The 25221-nt window shown below is 39.4% G+C and overlaps 1 protein-coding gene across 1 annotated transcript; it reads left to right on the forward strand.

The window, feature by feature from the left end:
- The first annotated feature begins 5890 nt into the window (after positions 1-5890).
- Positions 5891-24955, forward strand: LOC102701610 (probable protein transport Sec1a). Its single transcript, XM_006647180.3, has 21 exons — positions 5891-6198; positions 7169-7224; positions 8610-8691; positions 9195-9273; positions 11756-11806; positions 11901-11997; positions 12106-12138; positions 13318-13446; positions 16585-16776; positions 16873-16956; positions 17047-17145; positions 17218-17291; positions 17834-17930; positions 21451-21576; positions 21657-21752; positions 22197-22313; positions 22407-22484; positions 23057-23259; positions 24121-24211; positions 24348-24437; positions 24516-24955. Exons 1-21 carry the CDS (start codon positions 6129-6131, stop codon positions 24573-24575), a joined length of 2004 nt encoding a protein of 667 aa, XP_006647243.1. The 5' UTR covers positions 5891-6128; the 3' UTR covers positions 24576-24955.
- The last annotated feature ends 266 nt before the right edge of the window (positions 24956-25221 follow it).

Below are 25221 nucleotides of genomic sequence, written 5' to 3' on the forward strand. Positions count from 1 at the left end.
TACAACCATTAAAGGTCTATCAAAGTTTAATCAGATAATTAAATAAGAATTGGTGAGCTAGTTGAACTAAGCATGGCTAAGCATTGACTAACCCTAATTCTAGTCAAATTAACCCTGGGATGACAATAATAATAAATGGGGAACAACGGGTATATTGGTGAATGCCCAATAGATAAATAAAGCAAACACATTTGAATACAATGCATGTTTGAATGTAAAAGTGGGGGATTTTATAATCATAGGTTCAATATGATCAAAGAAGGGTGCCACTTGCCTTGCTTAGACCCACGAGGAACTTTGGCGACGACTTCGAGAACGAACGGCGCTTCAACGGGGTCAAAACCTACAACAAACAAGGCAAAACAAGAAAAACAGGCTATAAAACTACTGAAACAGAGAAAGAAACTATTTTAATGGATTCTTGGCATTTTTCTGGATTTAATGAAACTTGAATGGACCTAAACGGAGACTAGATGAATTACTTATGAATTTTAGAAGTTTTCTGGGTTTTTAGCTAAACAGAAAAGTCCTAAATCAATTATTGCGCAATTAATGGGGCTGCTGACGTCAGCGAGGAGAGAGGAGGCTGACGGCTGACAGGTGGGGGCCACCTGTCGGTGGGAGAGAGGGGAAGTGGGCGGCTGACACGCGGGCCCGACCAAGAGGGAGGGGCTGGCGGGTGGGACCCGCTGGCCAGTGAGAGGGAAACAGAGATGGGGAGGAGGGCGCAGCTGGCGGCAGCGGCGGGACGGCGCGGTGGAGACGGCGAGGGCCGAGGAGAAGGAGAAGGTGGAACCGGGACGACCGGCAGCGCGAGGGCGTCGACGTCGGCGACAGGAGGGCGACGACGGCGTCGGCGAGCACCGGCGCGAGGCGACGGGCGGAGGGACGGTGACGAGAACGGCGACGACGAGTCGGCGTGGAGGAGGCGGAGACAGCGACGGGGTGGCACGGCTCGGAGCGGCGACGGGCGACGGGAGGGAGAGACGATGACGGACGCCGGCAACGGGGCTTGGCGACCGTGCGACGACGGTGACGAAGGGCGGAGATGCAACGGCGAGTGCCGGCAACGCACGACACCCAGCGACGGCACGCTGGAACGGGTGGCGGCGGAGGACGTCGGCCAACGGCGAGCGGCGGGGCGCACTCGCGGTGGCACAAAGAAACAGAGGAAGGGAGGAGAGCGTGGCCGGCGGCGAGCGACTCGGGCGACGCGGCGGCGGCGCGACCCGGCGGTGGCGACAACGGCGGACGCACGGCGACGACGCGACCAGCGGCAACGGCGCGGGACGGAGGCTGGCGGCCGGCAGCAGATGCGTCGCAGCGGCACGACGGGGACGCCGGGCAGCTCGGGGAGGCAACGACGGCGCGACGAGCGTGGCGGTGCGGCGAATGGCGGGAACGAGCGGCAAGCGGAGGGGCGACGGCAACGGAGGGGCGACGGCAACGCCCAAGGCACGCACGCGCACGGTGGCGGCGGCGGCCTCGGCGGCATCCTGCGGAGAGGAAATGAGGGGAGGAGGGGAGCGGAGAGGCTCACCGGCGATGGGAACGACGGCGACAGGTCGGCGAGGAGGCGGGACAGGTGGCGACGTCCGACGATGCGACGGCGATGACGAGGCGATGGGATCGGGGTGGCGGTGGCGAGGTCAGGAGCGGCGGCGACCGAGTGGCGAGAGGATGCGCGGGCGCTGGAGATGCCCGCCGGCGACGACCGGGGCGGTAGCAAGTCGGCGACGGCGAGGCGGAGGTGATGACGCGGCTGGACGGCGACGACGGGCGGCAGAGGGCGCAATCGCACGTCGGCGGTGAACGGCGGGGCACAGCGGCGGCTTGGTGGCGGAGGGGAAAACAGCGGCGACGCGGCGGCAGGGAGGGGATTTATAGTGTGGCGGCGCCGGCTAGGGCGGGACGGAGGTTGGAGACCGAGTCGGCGACGCAGCGAACTCGGCGGCGGCGGCTGCGGTGGCGGAGCGGCGGGCGAAGGAGTCGCGGTTTCGGTCGCTGACAGGCGGGGCCCGCCTGTCAGTGGCGCACGGGAGGCGAGGCGGACTTCGCGGCGGCGCGGGCGCGGACGCGCGAGCGGGCGAGCTGGGCCGAGGCGGCCCGGCCGGGAGGAGGCGCACGCGTGCGCGGGGACGGAGCGGAAGGCCGGCTCGGCTGGGCCGGCCAGGCGGGGAGAGGTGGGCCGGCTCGGCTGGGCCGGCCCGGGAAGGAGGAGAGGAAAAAGAAAAAGGAAAAAGAAAAGGAAAGGGAGGAAAATTGGACTTCGGCCCAATTTGAGAAGGAAGGGAAAAAGAGAGGAAAAAGGAGGGAAAAAGGAAAACCCCCACTTTTGCCGAGTTTTAAATTAATTTGTTTGATCAAATTTTATTCTTCTGCAATTTGAATTTAAATCCAGTTAATTGATTTTTAACCTTGATTTAATTAAATTAATTCCTTTTAGAGGGATTTTTTCTGTGTTAATTAAGTCAATTGTTATTTACGAATTTCTTTTTACGATTTTAGGCTTGGGATAAAACTCCGGGCGTGACAGTGGTCGACCAGATCAATCCAGGATACAAAAGTGACCTAAGTTGAAACTGATACGATAACTAGCAATCGCATAAGCAAACTAGAAGATCGGACTGAACTGAGACAGTTCTAATCTAGCCGATACGATTACTGTGGCCGGCAAAACGCAGGACTAACCCCTCGACTAGAGATTGATACGCTGCAGCCCCGCGTTAGGTGCCAAGTTCCGCTAGAGTTGAAACCTCGGGAAAGAGGGGAGGGTGGCGATGCGCAGTAATTGATCTATGTATTGATAAGTAGATGATTTACGATGACCTCGTGTATACATATTTATACCCTCGGGTGGAAAGTAGTCCACGTCGGACACAATAGACGACTCCTAATAGATAAAAGGAAATAATAAACTCTATCTCCAACACGACACACATCTAATAAATAAAAAGAAATAACAAGTTCCGATCAGACTCTAACTCTCTTAGAGAAAGAAAAAATCCTAAACTAACTCTAACTACTAGATAAAATTACGCCGCTAAGCCTTGGTCTTCACGATTCCTTCTTGAATTCGGACTCTTCCGAATAATATTTTCATCTGCTGATTGCTCATTTTCTTAACCGAATCTGCTAAGGTAATTTTTCAAATTTTGATGTTAACAATACATGTCGCGTTCCTTTTCTGAGTGGCATGTACTCCTAGCGAATTGTGGCATAGTAAAGCAAAGGGACAATTGCACATTTTTCACTGATTTAAAACATTATTGCAAAACCGCCACTAAAAAATTGCAAAAATGCCACTAAAGCTATTATTCGAGTGGCATCCTTGTAATTTAGAAAAAAACAGTGACAAATTTGCAAAAGCCCCTAAAGTAAAAAACACTAACATATATCAAAGGGGTGGTGATCGGCGATTCGGCATATTCGCAAACAGAAAATAATTTATAAATAAATATATATATACGTACTTTTAGCGATCTAAAAACCAAAACTGAAAAACTTTGGTGAAAAAAAACCTAAAATCAAATTTAAATTCAAAGTAAAAAAATTAAATTTTAGCTTATAAGTATAATCAGAAGTGAAAAACGAAGGTGGAATTGTTCCTCTAGTCTATATCAACCACCGTTACTTTCTTGCCTCAGGTCTTCACCAAATGAAGTCGTGGATTTTTCTAAGCATATGTTTGATCATTTATTTTATTTAAATGTCCATAGAAATTTGACAATATAACATATATTTAGAGTACATTTAATAATAAATTAAATCATGATAAAAGAAATAATATTTTTATTTTTTAATAAGAGAAATGGTCAAATATGCACATTTCATTTTGTAACACAGCATACTTTTAAAACTTTATTATAATGGATGATTGAATGCATGCCATGTGCAGCGGTTGAAAGAACATTTATTTTTAAAAAAATCAAGATTATCTCTCCTTAATGCCTACGAAAATCAATGCGCAATTCCCGTGAGTACCATTATCGAGAAAACGTTCAGCTTAAAAAATCGTATTCCCTCTGAATATAAGGAATTATGCTATTTTTACAAAGTTAAGAAAATAATAATAATACAAGCTACGTCAAAAAAAATGTTAACTGGGAGGATAAAGTATTACAGAAATTGATTGATGGGAAATAAAATGATACAAAAAGTTGATTGGTGGAGAATAAAATAGTACAATATTTATAAATAATATAACATCACATCAGAATTACAAAATCGCTTGTCTGAGAGCAAAGTCACTAAAAAGAACTACTTATCGTAAGTCTTTCTAGTCTTATATAATTTACGTATGTGTCTAGATTTATTAGCATTTATATGAATCTATGCAATGCTAGAAACACTTACATTGCGAAATGGAGTAAGCAGATGATACTTCACAAATATTCTGTCACCGAGGACTAATACAAAGACAACTCATATAATGGTTATACTCCATATCCTTCTCTCATGCTGTCATGAATACAGCATTTGCACTGGTATGTTTTTTTATATCTCTCCTATGACTAATCATATATCTGATATGATAATTTATACGACCTGTTATATCGCTTACTGTATTAGCTCCCGTAGAACATTTTTTAGGATGTTAATAGTAACTCCATACCAAAGTATAAATATTTCTATATTGTTTAGCCAATCTAGCATAGACTAAAGACATGCCAAAAGATTTTCTTTAGTCACTTCATTGGTTAATTTTTAATTTTTAAATTAGTTAGATTATTTTTCTAAGCATATGATTGGCTTTGTAGTTATTGAAATAATTAAAATTATGTGAATCCGTATAAAATTACTTATATTATAAGATAATTTAAATAATAGAAATGTTTATATTTATAACGAACGAAGTATCAAATATACATGCTAACATGTATAGCAGAGAGATGGATCCCAGTGACTCGGTCCCATCCCGTCCTAAAAGAGCTCGCCGTCGGTAGAAACCATGGTTTCCGTCGGTCCTCTATCGGTCGTCACCAGCCATCCCTCGTCCGTCGGCCGGTCTTCCCTCTCTCACCACCGCTGCCGCCTTCTCCTACTTCGCTGCTGCCCCTCGCTCGCTTGCCTGCACTCCGAAGCTCGCCGCCTCCCCTATACAGTCAACCATATGGGCAAAATGATCACAAATAAAATTAAAAGAGAGAAAACCATTTTAGATTTGGAGAAAAAGAGGAAATCACAAAAAATAAAGTATGCCCTTGTTTGATAGTGACATTTTAGAGAAACCTAAATCTGGAGATGCATAATATACGAAACCAAATTTAAAGTGACACAATAACACATTTCTTACTATAAATGCTTCCCTGCTAAGAAATATATTACTATTCGTCGTCCAAGCGGTGGACGGTGGAAACCGTCTCGTCTGAGAACAATAACACGGCAAAACATAGCATTAAGGGGTTGTTTGGTTGGTTACCACAACTTAACTAAGCTTTTCACACCTCAAGTTAGCTAAATTTAATCATGTTAGGTGCGTGTTTGGTTAGTACCACACTTGTGACAAGATTCTCTTTTTAATATATAGGACCCACGTGTCAATGATACAATAAAGTGTGACAAACTTGTCATATGTTAGCTAAAGTGTGGCTTCATTTTTTGTTAGCCAAACCTTAGTCAACTTAGCTAAAATATTATGGCAACCTTAGAAAAATTGAGTATGTCAATCAAACACCCCCTAAAGGCCGCGGTGCGCCGGCCTGTGGCGTCGGCCTTTCTCAACTACAGTCAATGACCGGTAGGGTCCCAGTACAAGTCGTCCCCACATGTCACAGTACAACCAACGTCTCAGCCACTGTACCTCTGGCCCGTTCTAGAAGTTGTTCAGGTCCAACACAGAAGAGCAGCACGGAAGGGCAGCCTCGTAAAATCTCCTCGACCGGTGGCGGCCGACGACCACTTTGGAGACGCGCTTCCTCCTCCCCCAATTCTTCCTCCGGTAAAGCGGACGCGGCGTCTCCCTCCGATCTCTCCGGCTTCCCCGCTTCTCCTGCTTGCTCGCCGTCCTCCGATCACCCGCCTCCTCCACGCGGGGGTCGAAGCCTAGGAGGTATTATCCACTCTACTCTACTAGCGCAAACCCCGAGGCGGCGCCGCCGGAAGTAGGCGGGGAGATCTCCGGCGCCATGTCGATGGACTCGGACACCTCTTCTCAGGGCGGGGACCACCGGAGCTTCCGCCAGATCACGCGAGACCGTAAGTCCACCCCCTCTGTGCTTCCTCTCCCTTCCTCTCCGGATTCGCTTGCTTGCTTGCTGATGCTGATGTTGATGCTGTTGTCGAGGATGGATCTGGGACAATTGCTTGTGGAGATGGGGGGAAATTCGCGTATCTGTGCGAATTTGTTTGCTTAGAGCTCTTATCGGAGTGGAAAATCCTACAGGGTTATCTCCTTTTGCTTGAGATGCTGCATTGCCGTTGAACTATTGGTGACTGGACGAGTCCGTTAAATTATCTGCGGCAATGGCTTCTTTGTATTCTTGATTTCCATATTTCTGGAGTCTGTTATTCTTTGATGTATGAAAGTCTTGCCTGATAAGGCGTGCAACGATGAAGCAGCCATGCTTGATTATTAGTGGTAGTCAAACCATTTGTGTCTGTACACGAAATGAATTGAGTCTAATCTACTTTTGTTAATTGCAGGGTATTTATTTTTTAGCTGTGCTGTTTGTCGTGTGAGCAAAAGTAACGCTCATGATTGTAGCCTCTTATGGCCAACTAATCTTGACAGAAGCTTACTTTTTTATTTTTCATCTATTTATTCTTCTGCTGAGCACTAGGTTTTTTGGTGAGCAATTTTACCATCCTTGAGAAGGTAGCAAGAGGTAAATTTTGATACCTCTTGGTAATTTAGGTACAATGAGGTACCAGATTTTACACTAAAATTTTGGTACCTACTCAAGGACCGTAAAATTGCTCTTTATTTGTAGTTACCTGTGTGTTGTCGACTTATGTGAAAACTAATCCACTGTGCGATACTCAGCATGCCAAGTTTTATGTCTTATATTTCTGCACTATCACAATTCCAACCAAGCCACACATTTCCATTTTTTTCCATATTGATTCAAGGAGCATGTTTTATTTGTTTTTACACAAGCATATCTTTTTTCATATATAAAACACCTCCATTTAACTTATGTTATTTACTTTTGCTGTGACCATGCAGGTTTATTATTTGAAATGCTCAGATCAACTAGGAAACATTCAAAATCAACATGGAAGGTAAGGTATCCTGGGCAGCTTTTCAGATGTTCAACATTGTTTCTTCTCATATGTCACCTGCTGCATACCTGTATCAAAAACTCCCTCCTTCGGGAATTTTTTTTGACAATTTCTAGCAGTGACATTTTATAAATATTTATTGATATGCAAGTGAAAATGTTTCAATTTCAATTTATTTTGCCTAATTTGCAAATGTTCTGTAAATGTACGCATTGAATATTTAGAAGTGAAACAATTGTAAGTTCTCGTATGTTATTAGTTGAATGCATCAAATTTTGATTTTATTTCCTCTATGGATGAGGCTTTAGCCTTTTAGTGTATGGATGATGCATCTTTTTAAGGGAAAAAGTACACGCGTGCCCTGCTGTATACTTTAAATGATAATAAAGTAGGAAAGAATCTAAACACAACATTTCTTGTGATTCATAGTTTGCAGCGCATCATATGTACAAAAGCTTGCAGGGTGATTGCAAGTAGAGAACTTGAGATTTGCTTGCTTGTGTCAGCAATCTTGTTTGGCTCATGGCCAAGAGTGTAGTTTTCATCCTTGTTGGCTCACTATACTCTTATGTGGTTTGATGGCCTAATGGAGTGTAATTTGAATGCCATGGTGGTTAGAGGTAGGATCTTATTTTATAGGGAAGGTCTAAAGATTGCCTGGTGTTCTGGTGATGTTATTAGCTATGGAGAAACATATATAAAAAAAAAAAAAGGATAAGGGAACAAAGGCACCTATACATGGCTGAGCAATTTGTGGTGCATGTGTGATTATATTAAATAAATTTTGTGCCATTGTGATGAAAATTACACAAACCTTTGGTATCCCACATAGCACATATCAAACGTTTTCTACCTTTTCTTCCTATTTTACAGCACATACACATATATGAATAGAAAATGCCATCAATGATGGTGCAAATGAGCAATCCTCAAATCCCCTTGCACTCACCTCACAACTTGTTGTATGGTGCAACTTACTCTTAGAGAAATATAACTTACAGCTTTCTAAATTTGTTTTTCTTACTATGAGCATTTGACCAAGTTACGGATGTTTGTGGTTCAACTTACTTGGCTAGGGAAAAGGGAAAAAAGGATACTTGCAATTCCAATAAATGGGAACTTGTTGGGATATGGTGCTTATTGCTTAATTCATAGTATGAAATGCATCTAGTAAACATATTTGAAATGGCAGTCAAGGAAGGCAGGAACCCATGGGCAACTTGCACACTGTCACAGTTATTCATATGGTGCATTTAACAGCCATTTTATATATGTTCATGAGCAGGCTCTAATTAGCTTTTGAAGAAGTTTGGAGTCTCTATAAACTGCTTTTTTTATGTAATATGTGTAGCATCTTACATATAAATTGTCATGATTTCTTCTAGGTTCTTATTATGGATAAACTTACTGTCAAGATAATGTCATACTCATGTAAGATGGCAGATATTACAGAAGAAGGGGTTTCATGTAAGTAGTGATGCGCAAGTCATTCTTACTGTGAATTTGTTTTGTTTGTAAGGCAATACTTTTGTGGTCTATCACTTCTTAACAAATAACTACATTCTTTTATAGATAAGGTATGTCAAATGTCTCAAAAATATCCTGAATAATTAATGGACTTAGGACATGCTTGTTCATGCCACTAGCAAATTTTGAGGGACAAACTCCATGAAAAATGGGGCACACAAAATATATAAGGATGGGTATTGCCATGAACCTTTTTTTCCAATTTCTCAAGTGACATGGATATTATTGTGAGATTCAAATGAGATATTTGATATGAAACATACCTTATGTTTATATAGTTATCCTGATTTTTTCATGCCATTATTATCCATTTTTAGTTTGCACCCTGGAACCTTCGGATTACTAAATTGTTGTTTTTTTGAAACATGTGTTCACTATATTTTAAAGCCTTTCGCAGATGCATCATCTGACAAAAAGTCTCACCTATGCTAGTTCTTTTGCAGTGGTTGAAGATTTGTACAAGCGCAGGCAGCCATTACCTTCACTAGATGCTATATATTTCATTCAACCAACTAAAGAAAAGTAAGCTTCTATCTGTACCTAAACATCTATTGAAAACTTGAAATGATTCTCTTGTGCAATCTGTTTGTATAGAACCTGTAAAACTAGATCTTATTCTTTTTATTTTTTTTGAAAAAAAAGTTGTGTGCCAATATGAGAAATAGTTTAAGAATTGGCACTCCACTATATGCCATTGAACTTGAAGTAGCTATGCTAATTTGATGCCTATGTTGATGCTGTTGCTTCCTTTATTCATTTGCCAATCTACCATCGCTTATTCAAGTCCTTCAATTAAAAGCGTGTAGAATAAGAACAACAACATTCCTATGATTTATGAGATAAATCGTATTACCTCTGTCCTATAATAAGTGCATTTATGTAAGTCAAATTTGTCTCACAAAGAGTGCATTTGTGGAGTACTAGTTGTTCCATCAATCGCCTCATATTCAAATCTCTATCCATTTAACCGTATCTACCTGTTACTCCATGCAATCTCCTTATTTGATGAGGGGCATTTAAGTCATTTTTCTTGCAAATAATGTGCCTCTACAATGTTAGAAATGCACTTATATTGGGATGGAAGGAGTAGTAATTTATTGCTTCAAAATCCAAAGACCCATAGATTGTTTTAAACATGACAATTCGGAGGGATTTCACTATTTTGGTTAACATTGTGTTGGCATTCAGGAAGCAAAGGATTGGTGTTACCAATTACCATTCATCAAGATGGTGGCACTTATTAGGCATAGACAGGAATGCAACCATGAACATGGCAGACACTCTCGATTTTCACCTTTTATGAAACATGTCCAGCACACATTAACATAAGTTTTCATGCCATGGAGCGTCTAGAGAATTTTGACTTACTGATTTCTAGATTAGGATGATTGGTTAACTCCTTATTACTTTGAGCAATATTATTTCAAATATACTAAATTAGTTGAGATTGGGGGGTGGGGGGTTGGGAACCCCCCCGGCACAGAATGTGACTGGTGAATTAGCACATGACTAATTAAGTACTCCCAAGTTCTGTAATTCATGTCGTTTTGGACAAGAATGTGAAACTTTGACTATTAATAACCACTAGGACAACATGTGTAGTGAGTCTTAAAAAATGACTTTAATAAAGGTAAACATTTTATTTATTGTGTTGTATATATTTTAACAAAATGACAATCAAAGATAAATTTTGAAGGCCATGTTGTTGTCCAAAACAACATGAATTATCAAACTGGAGGGAGTATTAGCTATAAAAAAACTTGAAGAATGGATTAATATGGTTTATAAAAGCAACTTCCCTATATATGTGTGTATATGTATATTGCAAAAGACACACCTTTTAGTAGTTTGGGATGCATGCACACGGAAATGAGAAAACGAGGGAGTATGTGTTGGGAACTTGAAGTGACGAACAGACCCTTAGACCATAGAATATGGTGTCATGAGGCCATAATACCCCCATGGTTTCCTGCAAATTCGACCATAAAACCTAGGGTTTTCTGAAATAACTCCAAATATAAAATGTAAACATAGCAATTGAAAGTTCTTGGAGTTACCAACAACTCTGGAGTTCTTGGTAACTGTGCATGCAAGTATGATCGTCGCATGAGCTCATGGAGTGCAATCATACAAAAGATCTGTTTGCCGTTGTGCACAATGATGGGCTTGCAGGATTATATTTGATCAATTTGCCATGCAATGCGACACAGGGGTTGTTAAGCATATTTCAATGAGTTAGGGGAGTAATCACTTAATTAGTTTGTACTGTACATGTCTACAGCCTGCTTGGTTGAGCTTTTAGCTTCAGCTACAGTGGCTGCAAGTTGAAGCTAAGTTAAAACCATCTCCACTTAGCTTTTAGAGATGGTTAGATCTCCTTCAAAGAAATATGCCAAAAGCTGACCACTTATATCCCCTACCACCTTTTGATTTCCCCAGTAATTCTACCATAAGTTGTCTCTGGGCTTATCCAATCGATCAATTTCTGGCCTTCCATTAAGAAGTTAGCTTCTCCAAAGAAAGCAACAACACCCCAAAGGTTAGCAAGGGAGCTCGTGCGCTGCGCCCAGGCCATACAAGCCCCTAAAGTCATCACAGTCTAATTTGGGAACTGGGATGAGGTTTTCTTGGTATTTTCCATGCACTTGTTACATGGCAATGACAATTTTTATCACTATATAACAATTTTGGAAGTTCATGAATAATTTTCCTTCCTTTGCATACTAAAGGTTCAGATGATGTGTTTGCCGTACTTAGATATGAAACCAATTGTTATATAACCTCTTCATTTGGCAGATCTGTTTCTTCTATTTCCATTTTTTAAAGTTTAGTTTATGTTACTATTACCACTCAGCAGTAATGCCTTGCTCTTATAACATCAGGCATTTTATTTTTCACCTATATTCTTTGCTATCTATTGCTGGTATTGCTCGTAGTTCAAGTTCAGTTTTTTCATGCATTGTCACATGACTCACATATTTGATTCTCTATCATCATGTTGCAGCATCGTGATGTTCCTCAATGACATGTCCGGAAGAAATCCGTTATACAAGAAGTATGTCTGAATTAACATAAACTTCCGCTTGCATCTCCTCTTATGTACAACCTCTTTGCTGTTTCATTTACTTGGACTGTTGATCATGTTGTAGGGCATATGTGTTTTTTAGTTCTCCGATACAGAAGGAATTAGTTGCTCAAATAAAAAAAGATTCAAGTGTACTACCCCGTATTGGTGCACTTAGTGAGGTTACCTGGATTATGCTATTCTCTATATTTCATTATAGAATGTTTTAAAGACAAAAAGACCATTATGCTAACTACTTGTTCACATTTCATGTATCGTTATATTTCCAGATGAATTTGGAGTACTTTGCTATTGATTCCCAGGTATCATGGCACATTTGTTCTTTTTTCTTCCAAACATTTCAGTGTGACATTTATAGTTTTTATTTCTTACAAATATTCTTGAAGCATAGATAATTTCATGCAATTTTGTAAAGGAATTATTTCGTTCATACATGATTGATGCATTTACAGGATTGAGGCCTGATATTTTTGCACTATAAATCAAGAAATTACCACGAGAATAAAAAGGAGAAACATTTGGTGTAATTCAATTAATAATATAGCATAGCTAACTTTGAGCTAATATATTTCTCATTTTATAGAACTAAATTTTATTTGGAGTTTCTGTTCCCGAAGGGTCATACCACTTGAAATCTACCATTTTGAAAAATGCCACTCCAGATAAAGTAATGACACTGATGCCACTCCAAAGACGTGTAAACTGATTTTGCCACTTCGCCTATATTTAATCAGGGTTGTGGCCTGTGGATCCCACATGTAGGGTCCTTTTGCCAGCTTTGGGGAGTTTCTTCTAGCTGTAGCTTTTCCCAAAAGCTGCTTCTGTCAGAAACTGCCCTAAACAGTCCATAACTTCTGAAAATCTATAGTTATAGATTCTGGAAAATGAACTAAGAATCCAGAAGCTGGGTTTAGGAGCTTTTCCAGATTCTCAGACGCTGGTTACCAAGCAGCTGCTTCTTAGAATCTAAAACTCCCCCAAACAGGCCCTTAAGCTGGTTTTGAGCCACCACTGAAAAAAATTCTCAAAAATAATTTCTAGATATACAAAGATATTTAATACTTTTCACTGTTGTACATAAGACATAAGTGCACCTTATGAATACTAAAGCATATTTCAGAATTCCTTAAAAATACTGTGACAAATAATAAGAGAAAGAATCTTGTAAGCATTTTACAACAGTCTGTCTTAAATTGTGCACCTCCCTAAAAATGCATGACTTTGAGAGTTCATTTCCTACTTTTTGTAATATTTTTAAATCGTCTAATCAATCCTAATTGCCATGGCACTGATTAGACAATTAATGTTGATTAATCATCGAGCAGGCCGATTAATCTACCCTAGTCGGTCCTATTTTTTGTAATATTGAAATGATGATTTATGTACTTTTTAGTTGTTTGTTTGTTTACATTGCTGTTCTTTTCTGTATTCTTACCTTGTGCATATAAGATGATCTAGATTACTGTAATGGTTGCATGCAGGGCTTCACTACCGACCATGAAAGGGCATTGGAGGAGCTTTTTAGTGAAAATGCATTGGATTCACACAAGTACAATGCTTGTTTGAACACAATGGCTACTCGCATATCTACAGTGTTTGCATCAATGAGGGTATGGGTGCATTTTTTATTTGTTAATGCTGCTGTTGCATTTGTTTGTGTTTCCTGTTAATCTGTCTTATTTTTATGAAAATCGAAGTGCTTTAGGTCTAGAAAATAGGGTAGCTCTATAAACAAAGTACTTTAGGATGATTTCATAAAGCTAGGCATATATATGTGTAGGGTGGGTTGGCCCTTTGGTCTGTTCCATGAATAGTGAGATCCATAGACTGGTGAGATGGGGCACTTCCCCTCTACAGTTGCTGGCAGGGTTTCTCTTGTACTAGAGAACCTTATAGATTGATTGCTTTGTTTCATAATGGGGTTGTGTTGTCGGGGCATTTAACTTTTTGCTATTCTTACAAATGTTTCTAACAGATTTGCCACTGGACTCATAAGGGCTCACATGTCATAGACAGTGAGTGCAAATCTGTTTTGACCACTCGTAAGAGTGGCAAAAAGTTAAATTTTCCTGTGCTGTCCTTACCGGTAGAATTAACCTGAGGACATTCCCAATGCAGAAATGACTTTGTAATTGCTACACAATGCCATATGTAATAAAATTAGCAACAACCCTTAGATTAGAATGCATGGAATGTTCCAGTAGTCTCACAAGGCTCCACAAGCATTGATTATTGCATGAAATCCCTAATTGAAATTGTTCATTTCTATCCCATAAAGATTTATTTCTTGTTTCTGTCTCCTCTTCTCTCCTAAGGAAATCAATGATGTGGCAGCTACAGCTTATAAAACATGGTTATTGCTCTTTTCATCTCCCTCTATAAATAAGAAATAAGACTCTCAAGCTTATTACTGCACTGGATATTCCCTGACCCTTCCTAACAAACTATGTCTAACTTCCTGGCTAAACTAATAACCTTCCTCAATAACACTTAAAATTCAGCTTCTAGACCCTGTGGCTGTAAACCCGTAACACTTGGAATGAAGGTCTCAGTTCCTCCCATGTTTCATCCTGTTGGATTGGTCCCACACTCCCACCTTTCATATACTGGCTACCATATCCGCATCCTGGACTCTACAGCCAGCACTTCAAACCTCTGTTATCAAAGTTTATGTTAACTTCCTTTTGTTGATAGTCATGGTGGCTACTCAATCTATTTAGTTCCCTAAAGCAATAATCATTTGGTTTGTGGGTACTCACTATTTAATCACACATGCACACTAAATGCTTGTCAAACTATAAACCACTAGTATCCATGTGCTGAGAAATATAGGGCATTCCCCGTAGGGGAAGTCAGAAAGATGAGCACAGCATGGCTTGCCCATCAATACAGGAGTTTCTGTTTGGTGGTTCCATTAATTATATGTGAGCCAATGAAGAGAAGAATGTGATGAGCAAATACTGCTATAAGAATGCACAGGGAGAACTCAACATGGCCCTCCTAGATAACCACACAAATTGATAGCTTCTCCTGCAGACCCAGTCTTGGATATGCAGATGGTGGACGACAATTCTGCATCAGCATTTCCAAACTAGATTGTTAGGTCCGATGCTATGCAGTTCAAGTGGGCCCATCATAACAGCAGGGGCTTTTCCAAACCATGAATGCAGTTTGCTTTCATGGTTATTTGGGCCATTCCTGGGATGTCCTATCTTTACCTGAGCTGGTGTACATGCACCAAAACTAAAGTAGGTGACATGTATGACAAAAATGAACTATTTTTAATAGGAAGTAAACTCCTAGTAGAATCAGACATCATTTTTTTGAGATGAATGATACATGATGCAGATAAATGTGAAAAAATTAGGGATGCCAGTGGTTTGGTTCATTGACCCGTCCTTATTATTGCTTCACTTTCCACTTAATTGGGATTTTACTTTAGTATGCAATACTTAGTCCTATAGAGATGCCTTTGGTCTGCTTGTGAAGCAAAAAGAACTACCAATTAAGACGTCCGGTTAGTCATCCTAATCGGAACCTGTGCTCAATCATGCACCTCGAGGCGATCAGCTTGATCAGGAAACTAGTCATCCAATTAGTCATTGACTAATCATGGTTCGTGCGATTAGGAGGTGGACAACTAGTTTGGAAGAGGCACTTTGAGGCCAAACGAGTTGGGCCTTGGGCTTGGATGTTTGGCCCATTAGGTTAGACTAGTAGGGTGACTCGTATTTATAGCTTCCTCAGCTCCTATCCCTCTTCTGCCACTGCTTGCCTGGATCAAGTAGGAGAGCCAAATTTTCTTGCACCAAAGCCGCCGCAACAAGCATTGGGCACCGCCTCCACAGCCGGTGTCACCAGTCGGCTACTGCCGCCTCCCCCACCTATTGATGTCACTGTTGAAGACTGACACTGGCTCCTTTGAAGACTGCATAGTGCAGACTGCAGACTAAGTTCCCCTCTGCTGCTGGTCCAAAACTGCAGGCTGATATCAAACCATGCTTGATACTTGCTTTATTTAGACATATTTATTGCAACACCTAGTATAGTACTAATGTATAGTTATACTTATATAAACATACTATAGTACTATACACTTATACAATATATTAGTTTAGTACTCTCTCTGTCCCAATTGTTTGACGCCATTGACTTTTTTATACACGTTTGACATTCTTATTCAAAAAATTTACATAATTATTAATTGTTTTTATATCATTTCATTTATTGTTAAATATACTTTTATGCATATATATAGCTTTACATATTTTATATAAAAAATTGAATAAGACGAATGGTCAAACATGTATAAAAAAGCCAATAGCGTCAAACATTTAAGGACGGAGGTAGTAGTATACACGCATGCCCTTGGTAGAAGGACGACTAGACACCAACTAGCCTTGACTAATCGGGCCTGATCGACGACTAAGTGTCTGATCGGCCCCCTTATGACTAACCTTGACTTTACGATTTGAAAACATTACTCAAAAGGTCAATGCGTTGATTGGTGGCGCTTGACGTGACCCATTTGCATCCCTAATGAAGCTGTTGATATCTTTGTGATGATCCATGGACTGGAAAAGAAGGTTAAAGGGCAATTCCAGAATAGTTGTGTCTGTATACATGAAACGTTTACTTTCCATTGACTTACAACAAATCCTTTTTAGTGCTTGATGAGTGTGTGCTTTTCTGGAGTACTAACTATTATCAAATAATTTAATTTTTATGCATTGTTGAACAAATTTCAGGAATTCCCCAGAGTGCACTACCGTGTTGCCAAGACAATTGATGCTTCTGTAATGACAACACTACGAGATTTAGTGCCAACAAAGCTTGCTGCTTCTGTTTGGAATTCCCTTTCAAAATATAAAACATCAATACCAGATTATCCTCAAACAGAGACATGTGAGCTACTTATAGTTGATCGTTCAGTAGACCAGGTACATACCTGTGAACATAGTTTAACATCTATCCTAGTGCTATATTGAATATGTTCCTAGTTATTCTGCTGCTTCATCATTTTTTTGGCACCGAAGATTGCTCCAATTATTCATGAATGGACATATGATGCAATGTGCCATGATCTTCTATCTATGGATGGCAACAAGTATGTCCATGAGGTGAGACAGTTGATGTTTCTTTCATTCAATATTCTGTCCTGTAGTTTCATTTGACGGTTATTTTGTTCTTATATGTGACTGAAAGAAAAGGTTCCAAGTAAAAACGGTTCATCAACTGAAAAGAAGGATGTCCTATTGGAGGATCATGATCCAATATGGGTTGAGCTCCGGCACGTACATATAGCAGATGTGAGATTACTCCTTATTACCTTTTTCGTGACTCGTGTTTGATAGCCTTATGATTAACCAACATACTTTCAGGCAAGCGAAAGACTGCACGATAAGATGAGCAATTTTGTGTCGAAGAATAAAGCTGCTCAATTGCACCAGGCAAGGTCTGTTCATTGTTTCAACCAAGTAGAGTATTAGTTGTGATATTTTACCATTCATCGTTAGACAAAAGTAGCAAAATACTCGTGCATTACCATGGAGCTTAAAAGAACATATAATAAAATTGGCGCTTATGTCATTGAGAAATCATATCTTACACCAGCACACCATTTTAAGCTAATGAAACTAAAAGGTCCAAAATGTATTATGCTGATTACTGATTAATATATGTACAGAAGTTAGCTGTAATTCAGCCCTTCTGATTAAGCTGTGCTGTTTCGTAAATATATTAACTAAACCCAAACGACTTTAGGTGCAATAGGATGTGCATAACTCTGTTTTGCTGGATAGTTTTTCAGTTAACCCTGAAACACAAATATTTCAGTGGATGACTCGATTTCTTAAGCAAACTTGATGCCAGCAACATTTTGATAAAATCGTCCATTCATTTATTTGGACATGTATGCCGAGTTGTATGAGTCCATTTTATTTGTAATGTTCTTGACTTATTATCTTAATGTTCATTGCTTCTTGTTTAAATTACCAGAACTGAGGGAGAGATATCTAATAGAGATTTGCAAAAACTGGTACAAGCTCTTCCACAGTACAGCGATCAAATTGAGAAGCTTTCTTTGCATGTTGAGGTTGGTTGCTATTTTCCTTGATAAGCTTAAAGAATTTTAAATTCCCTACTATTTCACTATTTTCCTTCTCAACAGTTGTTTGTGTGGTCATGTTAATCCAAAATGGTGTAGTTAAAATTTGTTCCTTCGACTTTGCAATCTATCTCTCAAGCTGGCGGCTTGTCCACCAGCTGATTGGGCCATGTGGCGTGGTTAATCTTGGAGATGCATATATGAATTATTTACGGTAAAACAAAACTAGAGAAAAGTGTTAAGCACCACATCGGCCAGATACTAGATGTTTCCTGACAAGAATATCTGTCACCTTGAACTCAAATGAACTTCCATCCCCTTCCCCATCGATGTTTATCGTGCAAGAAAGTTTAGAAGTTGGGAAAGAAAACACCCTGGGAGATAGAAAAAGAAATAACTATCCAGATCATTGATGCCCTGTAGCAAACCAAATCCACAGATTAAATCCGAGAATCAGTGTAAAAACACACATCACACGAGATAGAGAAACAAAAATGAAAAAGAATCATCTTGCGCTGCATCAGGGGGATGAGCGCTATGCAACAGTGGTCACCAAGTTCTTTGATGAAAATCGGCATGCCCTTCAATAATACCAGCCATAACCCACACTCGACTGCTTGTCCCCAGCTTGACTTCACCTCAATAGAATCAATCTAGTGTGCTCCCCAAATCAATGCTCAGGTTGTGGTCAAAAACCACAATGCGCAAGATCCGGCTGGAGCAAAGAAATAGTCAATGAAAAAGCGAGGAGAAAAGGAGAGAAATGAGGTGCTCGCCACCTGGGGCGCACAAGCATCAATTCCACAACTCCATCAAGGGAAGGCAGAAGATTGCCAGACTTGCTCAGGCTTCTACTTTTTCGGTGGTACTGTAGTAGAAAGGAGATGAGGTGGTGGTTGGTGAGAGGAGTGAATGAGATGGGGTGGTGGATGAACAGAGAATGAGGAGTAGAACACACAATGTATCTGTTGGTTTGACAAATCAAGAAATCAATTAGCATTTACTCCAACTTTTTACCCACCCAGTATGTAGGAAATTTTGACTTATCCATTTACACAGAGAGGCAAAGCACATGGCTCATCCATTTTCTATCTGCTACAATGTACTATTTCTGGCTTTAGCGAATAATAGAAAAATGTGTACCTACTGCCCAATAATATCCAATAATATCTCTTTCGAATATAATTTGACACCAACTAAAAAGATATAACTCACAGGTTTAAATAGCTAACAAAATTCATCAAATAGGGAGAGAAGAAAAGAAGGGTGAAAAAGATTGAGAAAGTAATTAAAGAAAAAAATGGGTGAAACGTGTCATGACCCGAGGCCATAACGGGATAACCACCACCAGGATGATAGCCGGGTAGAGCAGCTGCTAGGGAAGGGATGTAGAATTAGATTGGGAGAAGAACATCTTGGGAACGGATCTAGATTAATGTTGATTCATTGCTTAATTCTAAATGAATACAATTCCATCTATATACAGGGATGGTACAACTTGACCCTGAAGTAACTAACTCGACCTTATCTCCTAATCCTAACCCATCAACTATCCTACTGCTATAGTACCCGGGTACTGTTCATCCGCCAGGCTTTGGCTTGTGGGCCTCCACCTCTCGGTCCAGTGCCCATGACAACAAGCCCATTGGCAAAACGAATTTATGGTCTTCCTAAAATATAATGAATTATGTGTTAGAAAAGTCGAAGCAAGTAACTCAAGCACGATGATACTCTATATTTGATATAGAAAACAAATAATGATTTTTTAAAACGTAATTATCATTTCAACCAATCACACCTTCACCTCATTCCTTAATCCCTAAAGAAACTCACGTAGCTATATTTTTAGGATGTGTGGAGTATTAAAATGATATGTCGAATGAAAAAAAAACTAAATTCATTATCGTAAGACATGTTTACACAATATCTATTTTCTGCTAATTCTATAAATTTTAACAGCTTATATGCTACTCCCTCCGTTCCATATTATAAGACTTTTTGAGTTTTGCCTAAATTTATCCATGTATCAATGTATATGTGTCTAGATTCATTGCACATATATGAATCTAGGCAAGATAGGAAGTCTTATAAGCGGAACGGAGGGAATAAAGTTTATAATTTTTGTAGTCACTTGCAATCCTCATCAAATAAACTGACCAAGATTTAGAGTCATATAAATTGTTTGTGTTTCAAAGGAAATAAAAACATATGGGATATATAACTGGGTGCCAATTTTCTATTTTCATCTAATTTTAGTAGTGTCAAGCTATGGGATGCGAACTTATTTTCCTTCACCAGTAAAGAAGGGCACAGGCTTTTAAATGCAGATCTGATTAGAATAAGGTACTGTAAGGTTCTGGGTTAATTAATTACATAATTTGTTAATTTTTCTAAACATCTCATCTTTAAAAATTTGCACTCTTAAGAGAAGGACAAAAATTTGATGAAAGTGACCCTTGTTTAACATACACAGAGAAAAGATACAGTCCATACAATTGATAGACTGCGATAAGGCTCATGGAGAAAAGAAATGGTTTTCTTCAAGAAACCACTTGATTTTTTTTTCTTGTCTTTTGAAGCGAAGGTTTTTGCCTCACATTGGGTGGGGAGAATGGATAACTCTGCTTTTAAGTAGTACATATATTTGATAATTTGGACTTATTTTGGATTTTCCTCTTATTAGGATACCCAGAGCTTGGTTCATGATTTAAACAATTGGTACAATGAAACATACAAAACTTTTAAAAAATAAATATTAAAAGATCTTACTAGAAGGTAGAGATTTGCATGAATCAAAATGATTAAATAACTAAACGAAGGAGGTCATACATCAAATAGCTTTTTATGGTATCTTTTAAATCTCTGCCTTAACTGTCCATTCGCTTGTTGTTATGGTTTCCACATCGGTTCGACAATAAATTAAGAGTTTATTGTTAGTAAATCTATTGTCACCCCTCACAAGGCTTGCACACAAAGGATCTGGGGTCTGGTTATCTGGGAATCAGAGATGTAGTTTGAATGAATTTGGGAGTGGTAGTTCATCTAGCAGGGTTCTAATTTGCAACAACGGTTGCATTAGTTTATTGTTTGATGCTTTTCCTAGAAATGTTTATAAATTAAGCCTCGGGCAACTCTCCACAAAACAATCCTTTTTCACATCAATGTAGCTGATGAAAAAACAACACTTGTGCCATGTACTGTGTGGCTGGCGTGTAAACAACTGTTGCTGCTGCAACTGTGCTGTCACAGCAGTGTTGTCTGTTGTGCATGCAATGTGAGCTACAGTGGCATGCCCAAAAGGACCAACCTTTATATTTTGCTTGTTCCAAGCTATTAAAAACTTAAAACAGTACTTACATTTTTTATTTTGTGATTGACAGAAATGCTTTTGAGCCATAATATTTTTTAGTAATCAACTGCCTCACATATCATAAGTATTCTGTTATTTTAATCATGTGCATATGGCAAATAGTTGGACTTTGTATTTGTATTACTCAATTTTGTACAGATTGCACGTAAACTGAATAGCATAATAAGGGAGCAAGGTCTTCGAGATGTTGGACAGCTAGAACAAGATCTTGTATTTGGTGATGCTGGAACTAAAGAATTAATCAACTTTTTGAGGACCCAATCGGTAATTAGCATTTGAATTTACATATAATAACCTTGGGGCATCCTTCAACATTATGTTCATGTATTACTTACTCAATGCAGGGTGTAAGTCGTGAAAGCAAGTTGCGTTTGCTGATGATCTATGCAGCAATCAACCCAGAGAAGTTTGAAAGTGATAAGGGTGAAAAGTTGATGCAGGTAGATTTTCTATTTCTATATCTTTGCTCAACGAGCCTCAACATGCTTTATGTTTTAATCTGAACAAAATTTTCTGTGCAATTTTTTTGGCTAGATCGGTTGTTACTTGTCAGCTTCCACTGTCTCTTTTCTGCTTTATTGTAAATTTTATTTTCATGAAATATCACCAAGTATGTGTACCCTTTAGTCCCTGTGAATGTGATAATCATTTGAATACATAGACATGCATGAATGAAACGTGCAGTTTCTTTCACATGGATAAGTATGACATTTTTATGCTGGCATTAAGTATCTGTTGTACGCATGTGAACAATATGACAATACATAGAGTTTTAATTTCTAAAGCAACAGTACAGAAGTGCTGATAAGATTCTATTTCGAACATTATTTTGATTCGAGCGTATGCTTGGCCTGGAATGAGTATGAGGTTTTGTTTGCCAACAGTTGGCAGGATTATCCACTGATGACATGATAGCTGTAAGTAATATGCGTTGCTTATGTGGGCCTGAAATCAAAAAGTCTTCGGCAGGAGGTTTTACACTTAAATTCGATGTTCACAAGGTAGACTAGCTATACTCCTCTTGGTTATTTCTAAACTTGTATCTGCTACTGACCTGATCTCATGATGTATTAATTGATCCCCATTGATAACAGAAGAAGCATGGACTTAGAAAGGAGCGGACTGGGGAAGAATCTACATGGACACTTTCCCGATTTTATCCTGTTCTCGAGGTATAAATTTATTAGAGCAATATTATACTGATATCTGTAAATACTCCTATCTGCCATCTTAAACTTGTTCGTTTTTTATTGCTTTAATAGTTTTTATGGTATTTTGCTCTCCATATCTTGTGACCTAAATTTTGGCTTGGATAGAAATTATATGTAGGCTGTTGTTCTCTGTACTCTTGGTGCATCCAGGAGGCACTACCAGGATGGTGGTGAGGGTGCCAGGGAAGGGAAACTAGACCTTTCACATATATTAGGGAGAATGGCTTAGATATTTCTTTCAGGAAATAATACACGTCGATGACACTTTAGTAAGGATACCCCATGACAAATAGTCTCCAAAGTATAACTTTGACAACCATGGTGCTTCAGAGTAAAAAAACTGGCTACCTGCTGTCTCCAAAATACAACTTTGACAACCCCTGTCATGGACTAATGGCGAAATTTAATCAGCAGAAATTTTTCAACGGATGGGGCTGTTTATGTTAACTTACCAAGAATGTCTTAATGCATTTATTTTGTTTTTCTTTCATTTGACTGGTACGTACAATAATTAACTTGTATCTTTTATACAGGACTTGATCGAGAAGCTCAGCAAGGGAGAATTACCAAAAGATGAATACTATTGCATGAATGACCCTAGTCCAAGTTTCCATGGGCTGCCAATGAGCAGCTCAGTCAGAACTAGCCCAGCTCACCAGCCAGCTCATTCGATGAGATCCAGACGGACAGGTGGTACATGGGCTAGGCCACGTGGCTCTGATGATGGATATTCAAGGTCAGTGGTAGAGACTCTTCGTTGTTTGTGTTGTGTATTGAGATAGTCATTGTCAATAAGGACAAATTGTTTGCATGTTGAATCATGGATGGGGTGACATCGCTCTTATTGATGTTGGGCTTGTCCTGATTGCTATGAGATTCTAATCAACTTGTACTTACCTTGTTTATTTTGTAATTCTTGATGATAATAGGGAGGGTTCTCATGCTATAGTACCGCAGGTACTATCCACGTGAACAACTATCCCCTTAAAAATCAGTCTTTAGAAGTCTTTAATGCCTGACTAAATCGATAACTTCTAACTAATAGGTATGATATATATAAAATAACATATCTCTATCCTAGGAAACTAATTAATATTTAGGCAATATATTACTGTATACTCTTCCCTAATCATATTGTTAGCTAGGAAGGTAAATTCTTCCCTAGTCATATTGCCAGTTGCCATTGTACGAAGTGGTGCTACAGCACTATCCCCATAACAAAATTTTTTAAAAGAAGAAAAACTATTCCACTATATAATATTTTTGCTCCTTTTTTCAGCTACTTAGTGGATTATTGCTGCAAATTATTTGTTCCAAACCTCTAAAAATACCTCTTCTCAAAAGACTTTCTTCCATCGCTTTGCTTAGATCCATTGTTCTGATCTATTTGTTAAGTTTATTTTCAAAATGTTTAATTATCCCTATAATTAAGTAGATAATCTGTAACATCTGGTGAATAATCTATTTCAAACAGGCCATCTTGAAATCTGATAGCTTGTTGGTTTTCCCCATGGACTGATAATCGCTTGCATTTGTGTACATGGCCAATATTTCTCTTCATGCAAGTGTATATAACTTTACATTGAATAATTGGCAGTGATTCTGTGCTGAAGCATTCGTCCAGTGACTTCAAAAAGCTTGGTCAGCGTATATTTGTGTTCATCATTGGTGGTGCCACTCGGTCGGAGGTATGTTATTAATTAATGATTAATGCTACTCCTTTATAAGTGTTGTGGCCTTGTTATTTATTTTGCTTTCATAATTTGGATACTCGTTACAACAATTTCCAATTTGCAAGTTATAACCAATAGTATGTATCTGCAGTTACGGGCAGTTCACAAGCTTACATCCAAGCTAAAGCGTGAGGTCATACTTGGTTCATCAAGTCTGGATGATCCTCCCCAGTTCATCACGGTAAGTACTTCATGTTGTTTATAATCTTATGTCTAGAGCTCAATGGCATAGCTTTTTCAAGACAGCTACTGCTTGCAGAAACTGAAGATGATGTCATTGTCAGCCGATGAACTGTCGTTGGATGATCTTCAAATATAAACAGCAACACATCCTGATTCCTATCACCAAATCTGTGTTGCCTCCCCCACTGTGCTTTGATAAAAAAAAGAAAAAAACAGCAACACATCACACATGAAATTATGCGGCCCCATCTAGATTTTCTCCTATTGTAGCTATTCTTTCCTGTGATCCTTAGGTCTAGTTATGCAGGGGATGTTATCTATACCGCAGGTTGTCCATATGTGGGGCTGCATCATATTCATTTGTTAGGGAGTGTACGGTCAAATTCGGTTATTCTTAACTGAAAGAATGTACAGAACAATGGCAAGCAATTGTAACTATGTAATGATTTTCTTGATCGGGCCAATGATCTATTGGTTGCCGTCTCCACGGAATGAAATGTTGCCTTCGTAAAATTACGACTGTGGTCTGGTAACCACTGCCTGTTCTGCTAGCAGCTACTTCCTCCGTTCCATCCAAAATATAAGAATTTTTGAATTTGAATTTTACATCACAATATAAACTTTCGCATCAATAATTTTTTAACCAATCAGAAGCTCCATAGGGGATCTAAACCATTCAAAATTCGACTACTAAAGGGATAAAATATATTGTTTGCTATAATTTTAATATTTACTAAATAATCTAGAAATATTTATATTTTACTTTGGAGAGATGTTGCAAG

Source organism: Oryza brachyantha, chromosome 2 (genome assembly GCF_000231095.2).
Source record: "Oryza brachyantha chromosome 2, ObraRS2, whole genome shotgun sequence".
Lineage (NCBI taxonomy): Eukaryota > Viridiplantae > Streptophyta > Magnoliopsida > Poales > Poaceae > Oryza > Oryza brachyantha.

Coding starts and splice junctions, on each gene's coding strand:
- LOC102701610 (XM_006647180.3), top strand. CDS start 6,129: ATGTCGATGGACTCGGACACCTCTTCTCAGGGCGGGGACCACCGGAGC. Junction 16,957..17,046: donor GCAACAAGTATGTCCATGAG/GTGAGACAGTTG, acceptor CTGAAAGAAAAG/GTTCCAAGTAAAAACGGTTC. Junction 17,931..21,450: donor AGCTTTCTTTGCATGTTGAG/GTTGGTTGCTAT, acceptor AATTTTGTACAG/ATTGCACGTAAACTGAATAG.